Source organism: Ammospiza caudacuta, chromosome 1, assembly GCF_027887145.1.
Source record: "Ammospiza caudacuta isolate bAmmCau1 chromosome 1, bAmmCau1.pri, whole genome shotgun sequence".
Classification (NCBI taxonomy): Eukaryota; Metazoa; Chordata; class Aves; order Passeriformes; family Passerellidae; genus Ammospiza; species Ammospiza caudacuta.
In genome coordinates, this window is record NC_080593.1 from 131,588,927 (window position 1) to 131,602,393 (window position 13,467).

The 13,467-nt window shown below is 36.2% G+C and overlaps 1 protein-coding gene across 1 annotated transcript in view; it reads right to left on the minus strand.

The window, feature by feature from the left end:
* VPS13B (vacuolar protein sorting 13 homolog B) overlaps positions 1–13,467 on the minus strand; it is a 429,435-nt gene that overhangs the window by 114,144 nt on the left and 301,824 nt on the right. The window contains exon 34 of the mRNA XM_058820123.1: positions 2,322–3,024. Within this exon, the coding sequence (XP_058676106.1) occupies positions 2,322–3,024 (703 nt within the window). The remainder of the gene's footprint in view (positions 1–2,321; positions 3,025–13,467) is intronic.

Sequence of the window (13,467 nt, forward strand, 5' to 3'; positions counted from 1 at the left end):
TCTTTCAGACAAAACTATCAACAAATAATCACAATGCCAAGAAAAGTTGGTGTGATCAATAAAATCAACCACAGCAGCACAAAAAATGCCACAAAGAGCTCCTTATTCTGTATTATATTAAATGCTATATATAGTGTGTGTGTAATATGTACACACAGACAAACACACACATATATATAATACATACAGTTCATGGCTATTTTCCCTCTAATATGTGTTAGAAATGAAAAATAGAAATTTTCAAAACCAACATGTTACTATAGTGGTATGATAACGTGAATCCTAAATTATTGATTACCAGCACAGCAGGTGTTCCTAAACAACAGGCAATAAAAACTTTATACTACCTTCTTTGCTGAGTGAATTAGTGTGTAACTGGAAGTGTCCCTTAATTTTATTAACTTATTAATACATTTAGGATGGTATTTTTAGGTACTAGCACTTTAGCAACCACCTCTCAAACTCTTTTGACAAGAGGGCTACTGCATTGGCAGCAAGCACAGGATTCTGTGATGCACAGGAAGGTATTTATTTATTGCCCACAAAGGCAGCATGAGACCAGGACTTCTGCCTTCACATAATGTCTGAGTCCTATCTCCACACTTCTTTGTATTTGCCTGACATGGAAACTTAAAGCCAAAGAAAGGGGTAAGACCCATGTATGGCTAATCTTTAGTCTCCCAATGAGCAACCTGGCAACCTGTGGTGACTGAGGAGCTCTCAGGCTCTATGCTCCTACTATCTTTATTATTTAGACTTCTTGCCATGCTTCTGTGCTCTCTGATGCACTTTCAAGTTATAAGAAGATTTTATTACAGCTTGTGTTTTGTAGAATTGCTGCCATAGACATGAAGATGGTGAAAGACTTCAGGAGGTAATCGTAGAAGCAGAATAGACAAAATTTTGCCCAGTTCATTGGTGGTGGCAGCTTGTAGCAAGGACATGCTTGAATGCCTCAGACATGAGACATGAAGAAGTCCTATTGCATCTTTCCAAAGCACTAACTTAATGAAGATGTGATCTTAGACCTACTCCAAGCTTCCTTCAAGCTTTGCTTTGTGAGTTTGCTTCACATTAATTGCTGCAATAACATTTTACATAGTACGTAAGAAATACACATGAGAATCTGGAGTTAATCAAATTCATGACACAATTGTGTTTCATTCAAGGCAAGACAGAACAGGAACAGCAGAGAAAGACAAAACCAGAAAGATTAATAAAATGTAGCAGAGAACAAATCTCCCTGTTTTAAGTATCTTTTCTTACACTGCGTAATCTTTTTCACTGTTTAAGTCTTCTTAAAAGTTCCACTACAATTCAGATTTCTGAGAACTGATTGCATTTTTAGTCTTTTGCAAAAGCATGTTATTTTGATGCTAATTTTCAAAAGATACAATCTTATTCAGCAAAGATTGGGTAAAGCTGCACAGAAAAGTATACTACTGTTCACAACTCCTGTGCTGGAAATACTATCAAGGAAAAACTAGCAGTACCCACAGCTCTCATTCAGAAAACAATTTAAAACCCCATATCCTTCTGGCTGTTTGTTTATTTGCATACTCATTAACATTTTTTGGGGTAACACTCCATAATGATAAAACAAAATCAGTATACCCTGTACTGACTGCTAGACAAATGAATTGCAATCATTTGATTTCTCTCTTTAGCAGTACAGATAAGGCAGAAAAAGAATATTTCAGAATATTTTCTAATGAAGAGCTGTTTTGACATCTCTCATTATAAAATCTGCATATGGAATTTTAAAAAAAGTGCATTTTTAAAGAGATGGAATTTGCTGCAAAACCCTCTTGCTCAATTGAATGAAAACTTAAAATGACATCTCTTGATGCTGTTTGAAAGATCAGTTAATTTTTTTTACAGCTTATGTCCAAAACACCAGGTGATTCTACAGTGTTTACCTTTACATTTTATTGGTGGGCTGATATAGGAAAATATTGTGACATTCAGTCATAAAAAATGCTCTTTATGAAATTACCTTGGCCTACAACCTTTACTTCCTTAGAAAACTTTGAGAAGTTACAGCAATGCAACAACCCCTGCCACAATCTGGTAATGAGAAAGCAGTACTAAGAAACAGGAAGAACTGGTTGCTAAAAGGTTAGATCTTAATTAATTTCAAACATTTTACACACTTAACTTGCTTTACCTGTGAGGCACAATCCTAAAAATATGTATATTTAGTGATTGATATTTAAAGATGTCCTGAAGTTCCTGAGCTGTTTTCCACCACCCTCTGTAACTTCTGAGACGTGCAATCATTTTCATGGTTATAACCAGGACTGGATGTTAAATGCTCTTACCTGTACACTTGTAGTCTGAGGTGACTCCTTTAAGGCCAGCATCAAACACTGATATTTCTACTTTTTGCTTTCTGTGGTGGCAGCTGAGGAGCACAGAGGGCTGTGACACAACCAGGTAGAGAAATGGCTGGAGCTCTATGTCCCCCGCCCCGCGGCGCCCAGGCTGCCGTACAATCGTGATGCCCAGGGCTTGGCGAGCAGATGACCTCGTGGAAGCGTGCAGGCTCTCCAGTGACAGAAGACCTGGTTTCCTGCCAGCAGACAGGGGAGGGTTACTGTTCAAAAGATCGTCTGCTGTGACAGAAGAGATGCATGGCTGACTGGGCTTCTTGGTATCATGGCTGCTGCCTGAGACGGTTTCTGGAAGGTTCAAGGAGCTCTTGCTTATCTTCTCACCGTCTTTCTGATCTTGCACTGGTTTTGATTTAGGTGAGGCAGTGCATGAGTATGTCATCAATGAGATTCGACTTGCTGTGACAAAAATGTCAAAGGGAATGAAGTTGAGGTTCTTCACAATAGAGGACTGGCGGGAAGGACGGGCAATGCGGTGCTGGCTGGTGCCACTGTGCTGCTCGATCTGAATGATCCTGATCTTAACACTGTCGCTGCCAATTCCACTGTCCTGAGCCCCGCTGTAACGGGAACAAGTCTCAACTGTTCCTCCATCAGCCACATCCATCTTCTTCTGTTCTTGCTTGGAAACCTGCAAAGGAAAATGCTATATTAACTTCTGATATCCATATTCCAGCTATTTCCACTTCAGTCACAGCAAAAAAATCACTACATAAACATGATGTCAAAAGAGAGAATTATAAAAAAAAGAATCCGCCAAGTTAACTTTAACACAGTAATCACTCATGAAAACACAGCAGGTGTCTGTTCCAATGAAATGATGACTCACAATAGCTGAAGAGCCAAAAAAAAGTAAAAGTGAAAAAAAATAACCAAGCAGTAAGGATTTCTAGGGCGGGAAAACATTTTAAAAATTTAAACTTTTCATTAAAAAAACTTTAAAGTATTTATAAGAAATTTATAGATTAATATAAACCCATATACCTATGAAATAATGTATTGCAAATAAAAGCTTAATTAGAATTGTTTTCCAATTCTGAGCACTGATGCTCAAAAAGTCACCTTTGTCACTAAAATTCTGTACTGTAATTAGATGAAATGGAGCATAATAATAATCAACTACAAAGACTAAATGGAAATTATAATTTGAAATGTATTGAAAAATATATTGTAGAAAAATAGTTTTCTTAACGAGTCATGGAAGGCAGGTGCCTTATATAAAACACTAAGGTTAAAGGAAACATCAAAACTATCTGAAGACTATCTTGGTGAGGGGAATGAGCTCTTAGCTTACCAAGGCTAGATAGGGTATTGGCTGTGACATTCATAGGGTTTCATGTGAGAAATCATTGCATATAGAAATATTTCAAAAAGAAACATACACCACTGACAAACAAAAAGAGTACAAGACTGAAATAAAAAGTTGCAAGGCTGTGTCCAGAGACCTTATTGTCCGAACTCAAGAGACAGAGATATCCCGAGACAAAGAAGTACTTCAGTAAAAAACACTTTCAATACTGCTCATGAAACAAGTAGAAATTCTATGAAAACCTTGAGGACAAGGTGGGGAGCATATACTAAAATATGTGGCAAAAAAACAATCTGCAAAAATTCAATAATTATTGATATATGACTAATTACTCAGATTCATATGAAGGTTAAAGTCGTACATTCACCCCGTATAACTTCCACAGCACAACTAACACTTCCATCTGTGCTACTGCGGTAGAGTTTCTGCTCTGCTCTGTACAGGAGCTAACACAAGAAACGCCCAACTCGGCTGGATTCCTAACCCATCTAGCCCACTACACTGTTCTCGACAGCACCAGGAGGAAACTCTGTTAAGAAATACCAGAAATTCTGTCCACATCCTGCAATCTGCTCCTCTACAGCTCCTGCATGTAGGATGCCAGGGGTACATGTTTTTGTGGTCGTTTTAGTAACCATTTCTGGGCTTCTTGTCCATGAATTCATCCACTTCCTTTCTGAACACACTGATACTGTTTGCTCTTCACAACCTTCGGGGGCAACAAGTTCCAATTTTCTTTTTTAAATTGTTTTAAACTATCTCCTCTGAGTGACATTGTTTTCCCCCAACCTTTTGTAGCATATGAATTGTTCAAGTCCACATTCAGCTTCATTAATGCTGTTATGACTTTGTAAAGTATGACCACAGCCCCCCTCAGCCTTCTCCTCTTCAGACATTGAAATCCCAGCCTTTTTAGTCCCTCCTCACAAAGTTGCTCCAGCACCTTCAATCTTTTTAGCCTCCCTTTTCTACTTCTATAACTTCACTATGGCCTTCTTGAGTACTCTATGAAGCACCCAAGAAGTGGAACCACTACAGTTCTCTACAGAAGTGAAATGCTTCTTCTGTCTTGTTCTCCATCTCCATCCAGATGTCCAGTATTTCATTAGATTTTTATGGCTGATGCTGCACATTGACTCAATGACTTAATTTCTTCATTGCAGGACCCATTTCAGTAATTTCTTCTTATCTTGTCCACCCAAATGAATCTTCAAAAAGTGAAATACGAACTAGGGCAAACAGTACCATAGCTTCCTCTTCAAAAGAGAATAATGAATTAAAAATAAATAATTAAAAATGAATAATTTATCAGCAACTTAACAATAGGAATAAAGGACAGTAAATTTCTCAATTTCCTCAAATTTATATGGTCTTTATGCAGCAATGTATTAGATTCTACATGTATTGCAGAAAATGGGTTATGAGGGAGGTAAAGAAAAGCAGGCTTTTAAAATCTTCCTTTATATTGTGCTTTATGGAACAAAGGGAGCAATCCCCTCTCCTTTTCTTTAAAGGAATGAACATACTAGAAAAAGTATTATGGAGGAAATCCTAAACCAGAACCATTAACTAGCTGAGATTTTCTTTGAAAAGGTTTTTGCCAGCTCTGGTTACAATCTTTTCAGATTCACTCATGTACATATTTTTCAAATAACCAATAAAATTCTTTGTGGCTGTTTTCTATGGCAGACTCATATCACTGACTTGTAAATGTGATATCACTTTTAATGCTGCCTCTGTAAAAATAACTAGAGACCATTTTAATGAATCACTACATTGTGAGCCAAGAAATCCTCATTCTTCCTGATATCCTAGCAAAGTTATGCTATTTACACCTCAGCCTCTCTGCCTGGCAAACTATAAAGTGCTTCACCCATATCCTGCACTGATGGCACTTCCAAAATTGGTACAGATGGTACCAATTGGTACAGATAAGGCAGAAAAAGAATATTTCAGAATATTTTCCACTAAACAGCTATTTTGACATCTCTCATTATAAACTCTGCATATGGTATTTAAAAAATACACATTTTCATTGCACATGTGTTGAGGGCAAGCAGAAAGAAAGGATGGAGCTGTGAAAAAATCTTGCCACATCATTTCATGGAAATGCTGCCTGTGATTAAGTTGAGGGCATATGTTGCTAAACCCAGAAATTTTTAATTGCTACACAGACATCAGTTAAGTCTGATGAAAAACGTTTTCAGAAAGCATGATTCAGTGGTGAACGACACTCTTATGGTTACTACATGACATTCTCTTGTTCTCCTCTATGCAGAATAAATTTCTGCAGCTACCTGACATTTAGGTTATGCATGACTTGGCCAGAGGAAATGAAAATACAGTGTCATCCACCAAGTGACAACCTTCCAGGGAGAAAAGCATCACATGTATATGATAAAGTGGAGGAAGAAATCACAGTACTTCTGGTTTCTGAATGGATCCTTTCTTCTCACACCTAAACAGATTTGAGTTGAAGCCGAGTTCTTTTCCTCTGCCTCTTTTTATCATTAAGTATTTATTAAATGTTCTGGTCTATACAAAGCACTTCTAGGAAGGTAAGAAAGTAGCTCTGTCTCCATCACCAGCCAGGCTATAGGTCCTCTGTGCAGACTGCTGCAAGGGTGCTAATTGGTCCCAACTGCCGAGTTTCCTGTTATGAGGACATTCAACTACAGAAACTTAACTAAGAGCCCAAATCAATTCATGCAGGTCACTGAACAGCACTCAGAAGGCAATTTCTGCTCAGTATTAAGCAGTATGGAATATGAACCAGTGCCCAAAAGGTGAAAGACACCATATCCTATTACGGTTTTCCATGCCACCCGGTTTCACAATGAAACTTTGACTTATGTAGGGTCTTACCACATATATTATAAAGGTTGAAACACTTGGACAATGATTTGCAAGACAGCTGTACATAACACAACTGCGTACAAAATAAAAGTGCAGAAGTACTACTGGAACTTCTTGCATCAATTTCAGCTCAGTAGAGCATCAAGCCTTCCAACAATGTTTCAGAGTTAACCTGAAGATATGCCTAGTAATAAACTTGGGAAGCATTTAGGTATCCCTCTAATGGGATAAGAAGATGAGAAGGAACAATCTCAGTATAACAACTCTAAAAGATTCTTTGCTTTGTTATGGAATAAATGGGCCAGTACTTTAAAGATGTCAAGAACAGCAATATCATCTTGCTGTTAGCAAATGTAATGGTAACATTTATCATTGGGCTGTATAATATCAATTCTCTTACTCTTTACATAACCCATTTAAAATGAACAATAAAAGTTTTCTTTAATTAGCTACTGGTGTGCATTAACATGATCATGATTAAACCATAAAAACCAACCGTACATTACTCTGGTCCCCTATCCCATGTGGTTCAAATTATTTTAGTTGAAAATGTACTTTGAGTCCCTTTTAAAAGTTCAACCTTCTGCTTTCAGAGAATTAAATGCATATTACTATAGTGGAGAAGATAATGTTTCAGACCTCCAGGCATATATTAAACACACTGGCAGCACATTAGACAAAATGCTTTACTTATTAGATACTTCCTATTCTAAACAGTGTCATCAAAGGCTAAAAACAAAATCCATATAAAAGCTGCACAATGCTTCCACACAGAACCTGTGCCAAAATCCCTGTACTTTCCAGCTAATGAGGAAAGGATGTGTACTCTTAACATATGAATGTAAGATTTTCCAAGCATTCACTTTAGGAAACAGGACTATTGATTCCACATGGCTTATGTTAAATGAAACTGTATTGGTAAAATAACCTTTAAGATATTTGGCATGATAACTATAATTAAACAGTATTCAAAGGAATAAAACAAAAGGGAATTTGGTTCCACAATAGCTAATTAAAATAAAATGAAAAAACACAGCATGTCATCTATCAAGATAAATTGTTATTGTTTAAGAACTATTTAAATACTGTTAAAATATACTTTTAGATAAAATCTGAAAGGACTGGAAAAATATTTGTGGTTTAAAAATGGATAGTTTGGTGAAGAAAAAAGTACAGGACGCTGAAATTTTAAGCTGAGATAATAGCTTTAAAGCCTTGAGCATAACCAGATGGTACTTCAATCAGAGGTATTCTACAGTTTCTCTGTCAGAATAAGTTGCAATATGGAAAGGTTTTCAATAGCTAGAAAAAACACATCAAGATGATAATTTACTTCTTAGATCACTTCAGTGCATTTTCTTGTCCTTTCACAGTTACATATCCTATCAATACTACACACCATAGAAAAGGTGTTGAAAGCTACACTGGTAGCTGGGGAACTGTGGTTAATTCTTCCTTTTCATGTGTTGAGATAGGTAACTTTACTAGCTTAACCTCTTGAGTTCACTAGGGCATATGGCACATATATCTACCATGAGAAAGGGCATGGAAATGGCATGGCCTGTAGAACACACAGAGATAAGTACATCATAAAATCAAGGATCAATAAATAGATTTTCTTTTCAACATTGGAAAGTAGTCTCATCTAAGGTCACTGCAATTTTAACCAGGTAAGTCTTGTTTATTTTCCATTTCTGATCACAATACTGAGATGGCAGTGATGTCTTCAAAGTTTTTTAGTCCATAAAAAGCAGGAATAAAATAAAAAGGTAAAATAAATAAAACAAAACAAAATAAAAGCAGGAATAAAATAAAAAGGTAAACACAAAACCTAATACTGTAGACCAACAACTAACACATTTACCAAATCAAAGAGAAGCATTTTACAACAATTGGTAGAATTGCTACATTATATTTCCTAATCTCTCAAGAATTTTCAACAAAAACAATGTAAGCATGTGCAAATTTCACTATAAACATTTTAATGTTCTTTTTCTGGTACTTCACAGAATAATCCTTTAATTAATAGAATAACTGTAGGCAATATAATCTTTGGAAGTGCAGCCGCTCTAGAGGAAAAGCATCTACATCTGCATATTTTTTCCAGCTTCTCATATTAATTATGGTCATATAATGACACTATTGAAGTAAAATTTCCAGTCATTTCTTAACTCTGATCAAAACCCTTCAGCCAATCATGAGCTCATGCTTCACATTACATAAGTTATGGAAAGACTCACAAGTGTGAAACCACAAAATCAAAGTGCCAATCACATCTGCTCCATCACTGTTGTATGTGACCAAGTTTTATTCCTTTTTCTAAAAAGTATTAATATTTACATGGAAATAAAAATCTTGCCTAGTTGACAAAGTAAGTTACAGAAAAGGAATATGTTCCATTTTGGTTTTCCATTATGCTTGGACTGGAATTACAAAGGTAACACTGGATAATTTCTTCCTTGGTACTAAGTACTTCATCTACTGCATTGAGAAGTTTCCAACAGTTTGGAAATTTAGTTAATGTATCATTGTTATCTAATAGACCTTTGTTTGCCACATTGTTCTACTGAACGCTTCAACTAAAACAATTATATTATGTTTTGCATATGAGTTACATGACTGAATTTAATTCTGACCATTATCAAAATTATTTTACAAATTGACATATTAATTTCACATTGAAATATAATGAAAGACAAACATACAAACATACCTGTCTATTAAATTTTGTCCTCCAGTGTAATAAAGTTCCAAATTAAGACTTCAGTCCTCTTATTAAATCTAGACAGATTGCTTCTACTTGTATCAATCCAGCTGCAGAAACAGTCCTTTATAAAATGAACCTAGAGCTATCCTCCAAAAGGGAACTATTAAATCAAGGCAAAATGAGGCAACAAAAATAGCAGAGATGCCTGAAGTAGTTTATTTCATAAAAGTCCAACGGGTTTTTTCCCTCTAAGGAGTTTTCTTTTCAAACAGAATCTGTTGCAGAACAAATTATGCCAGTTTGAAGTGTAATTGTGTATATGAGCTTCTGGACCTACAGAATTACTTCAGATGGGAACTGCAATTTTCACAATACTGCAGGAATTACATGCAAGTTGTGATGGCAAGGAGCAATACAAACTCAGCTTCTTTGTGCAATGTTTTCCCAGCTCATCAAAAGTAAAGTAAGAGGCTACATTCTGTTAAACACTGATGCAAATATTCATAAATCAAAGCTGTGTTAAATGTTCCAATTGTAACAGGGATATCCAAGTGCTAAATCCTTCCTAATGCCAACAAAATTATTTTTTTTCATCTTAATACAAACAATATGTTTATTTTGCTACCCTGTGAAGGCCAGTAAGAAACTTGTGTTCAATTTTTTTTTTTTTCTTTCCAAATAAAGGCTTTCAATTTAAAAAGACCAGCCTGGAATTTGGCAGAGCATTTTTTCTTCACAGCCTTTTTTCATTACTATTTTTACTAAAAGCATTAGCTTTTTGGTGTTATTTTTCATATTTAAATTCAAAATTTAAGCTCATATCTTTGCTTTTTACAAAAATATTGGCTTAAAACACACATTTATTTTAGACATGGTGAAGGTTTGCTGAGTTTTGCACACTTTCTTCTGTTTTTGTTTTTGTTTGTTTATTTTTGTTTGATTTTGTTTTTGTTTTGTGTGGGGTTTTTTTGCAGGGGAGTGAGGGTTGGGAGGGGGCACTGTTTTGGGTTTTTTCTCTATTTAAAGCCAAGAAACAGCATTTTTCCATGAGAGCCTTCTTGCATGTTTCATTTGGATATTTTCTAAAGCAATAGCTGAAACTTCACCCTGGTTTTGCAGACGTACAGAACAACCATGGGATCAGGCCCAGCCAAGCAGAGGTTTAGGAAAGGCAGAGCCTGCCTGACCAAGCTGATCTTCTATGACCAGGTGACCTGCCTAGAGATGACTGTTGAATGTTGTCTAACTGGAATTGTGCAAGAAGACATTGAAGCGTTGGAGTGCATCCAGAGAAGGACAACTGAGCTGGTGAAGGGTCTAGAGAGTAAGTCCTACAGGGAGTGACTGAAGGAGGTGGGTTTCTTTAGTCTTCCACAAATGTCTAAAGGGATTGCAGCAAGGTCAGGGTCGGCCTCTTCTCCCAAGCTATCACTGAAAGTGTAAGAAAACAGTCCCAAGCTGGAGGTTCAGTTTGGACATCAGGAAGAATTTCTCCACTGAAACTGTGCTAAAGCATTGGAATGGACTGCCTAGGGAATCGGTGGAATCACCATCCCTGAAGGTGTTCAGGAAAGAACTGGATGTGGCACTCAGCACTATGGTTTAGTTGCCATGGTGGTGCTTGGTCAGAGGTTGGACTCAATGACCTTGACTTTAGAGATCTTTTCCTACCTTATTGATTCTACAATTCTTTGACATTCTCTAACATTTCAGTATCAAGATTTTGGTGTCAGACTAATTTTACCAGTCTCAGTTATTGGCCACATTTCCATGCAGTTTAAATAATTAAATTATATTAATATGGAAATATTAGAAATATCATTCACTATTATGACTTCCAAACATGAGAAATTTAAAAAAGTTATTTACTCCCATTGGAGTAAACTTGGATATTTTCCCATTGACTAATATTTAGCATTCTGTAAAATAAATGAAAATATGCAGAAGGAAGATGCCAAATATCTGGCAATAACAAACTGGAATTCAACAAAGCCTCAAAAGAAAAATTTAGGTATAATTTTCTAAGAGACAATAAAGGAGTGTATGAACAATAAAAAGTCATTATTGTAATGTGGTAAAGTAACTTGGTACTTGACTTTCATAATACAGACTCTATCTTCAACCTCTTAAATGAGTAACAGTAGAGTTAAATGAACTATTTCCAGAATCAAATGGTACAATCTTTTTCTTCATATATATGAGATACTTTACCCATTTTGAGCATTTTAAAGGCAATTAAATAACTAAAATAACTAAATCCACAGCAGATTAAAAGATTTCATGTACAGATGCTGCCTAACTAAACAAACTTCATTCTACATTACTTCCAGTAATATAAGTCAGACTGAGTCAGACTACATGCTACGAACAGAAAAATCCACAGTGCAGGAGTCTCCAGTGAGAAATATTCAACTGCTGGCACACTACTGCTCAGTGAAACATGTGTTGGGATCTAGAGTGCCTCAGGTTTTAAAGCTGCTAGATGTCTGGAAAATTATCTATCTGTACCTTACTGCTTTTTTTCTTTTTCCTAGGTTGCTACATCTCACCTATATCAACTTGTACCTAAACTGATCTTTGACTAAACCATGTTTCAATTTGTTGAGAATATTTTAAAGACTACCTGGGGAAGTAAAGCACATGAAATGGCATGTGAACTAAAACCTACAAAATTAGTAATTCCAGAATATGTTTTTTTGGTAACAAGACCATGACAAAATATCCCCATTTTTAACAAGTTGTTTGTCTCACCCTTGGTGTACAAGTCCATGCCAGACTGAATGTGTGTCTCCTCGTTTGTGCCTTATATGACAGTAAAACAGCCAGTTCAGGGTCTTGAAGCATCCAAAAAAAATAATCCCAGGAAGAAAAAACAACAACACACCAACCAAAAAACCTTTTGATTTTTTTGGCCTGTTCTGTTTCCTTCATTGGTTCATTGTACAATACAAAGCAGTGAAGTAAAAGGACAGACCACAGCAGCTCATCTTGGATTAACTTAAACATCAAAATTGCATCCTAAACCATGCCCACTGAATTTGTTTAAAACAATGAAATAAAAGAAAATGGCATTGGAGCAGGAATGAAAGGTCCAAAAGAGGAGCTCTGCAAGCTGCCTTCAGGGTGGGTGACACACAGAGCTGCATCTCCAGCCTTCTCCAGCCCCATCAGTCTCAGTGCTGAGAGGCTGCTCCAAAGCACCCAGCACTCGAGTCATGATGAGAGTGGACTTTAAATCTCACTGGAAAATCAGGGGAGAACTATTGTGAGACACATCCTGCAGCAGTCTGACATTTTTAAAGCTTTTATCTGTAGTTCTATGATGCCATCGGCGCCATTCAAATTGTGGGTTGGTAACAACATTGAATTCCACCAGCAGGCCCAGATACAAACAGTTTACAAAGTTTACTTCTTAAAGAAAAACACTTCTCACCTTTACACGCTTCTGTATGATATTGCTATGAAGTACTATAATAAAGATGCAAAAACACTGTGCATGTTACTGAATATTGTTTACATATACTGTTTTTCCATAGATATGTTTTTCCAAGTTCAGGCCATGAAGTTCCTTTTCATTCACTAACAACTGCTGCTTTTTTGGTTTTGTTTTTTGATTTTTTTTTCTCTTTGTTGTTGAGTGTTATCAAAATACTTTCCTAAGCATTATTCTAAGTATGTATTTTAACTGGTCATAAATTAATTTGCTATGGTGGGCTTGCTCACAGACATACCTAGGAAATGACCCAATGAACCACTCAACCAAGACCAGTCTACTCAGAAATTACACTGTACAACAAGAATTTCATAGAAATACAATGGGTAAAACTTCCAGGTGTTCAATGTGTAATGAACCCTTACCTAGTGTGGAGAAGGCACTACTGCCTTTATAATGAACTTTATCAAGAGAACGTAGAAGAGTTTTGTGCCCATCTCCCACTGAAAAAATAATAGTTTGACAGCTAATTTATTTTTGATCCTGAATCTCTTTAGAAGGCAAAGAATCAGCCGAAAAGGATCATCTGTAGAGACCAGATAGCCTATCCTAGCAGAAAAGCAAAAAAGACACACAAACTACTGCAAGAAAATAGGTGAACTAATGCAAACACACAAATCTAATTATCCCTGTAGCTCTGAAGAAAAAAATGCCCAGCTTTCTAAATGAATGTCTTAAATTACTGGTTTTCAAACAAATATCAGTTTTA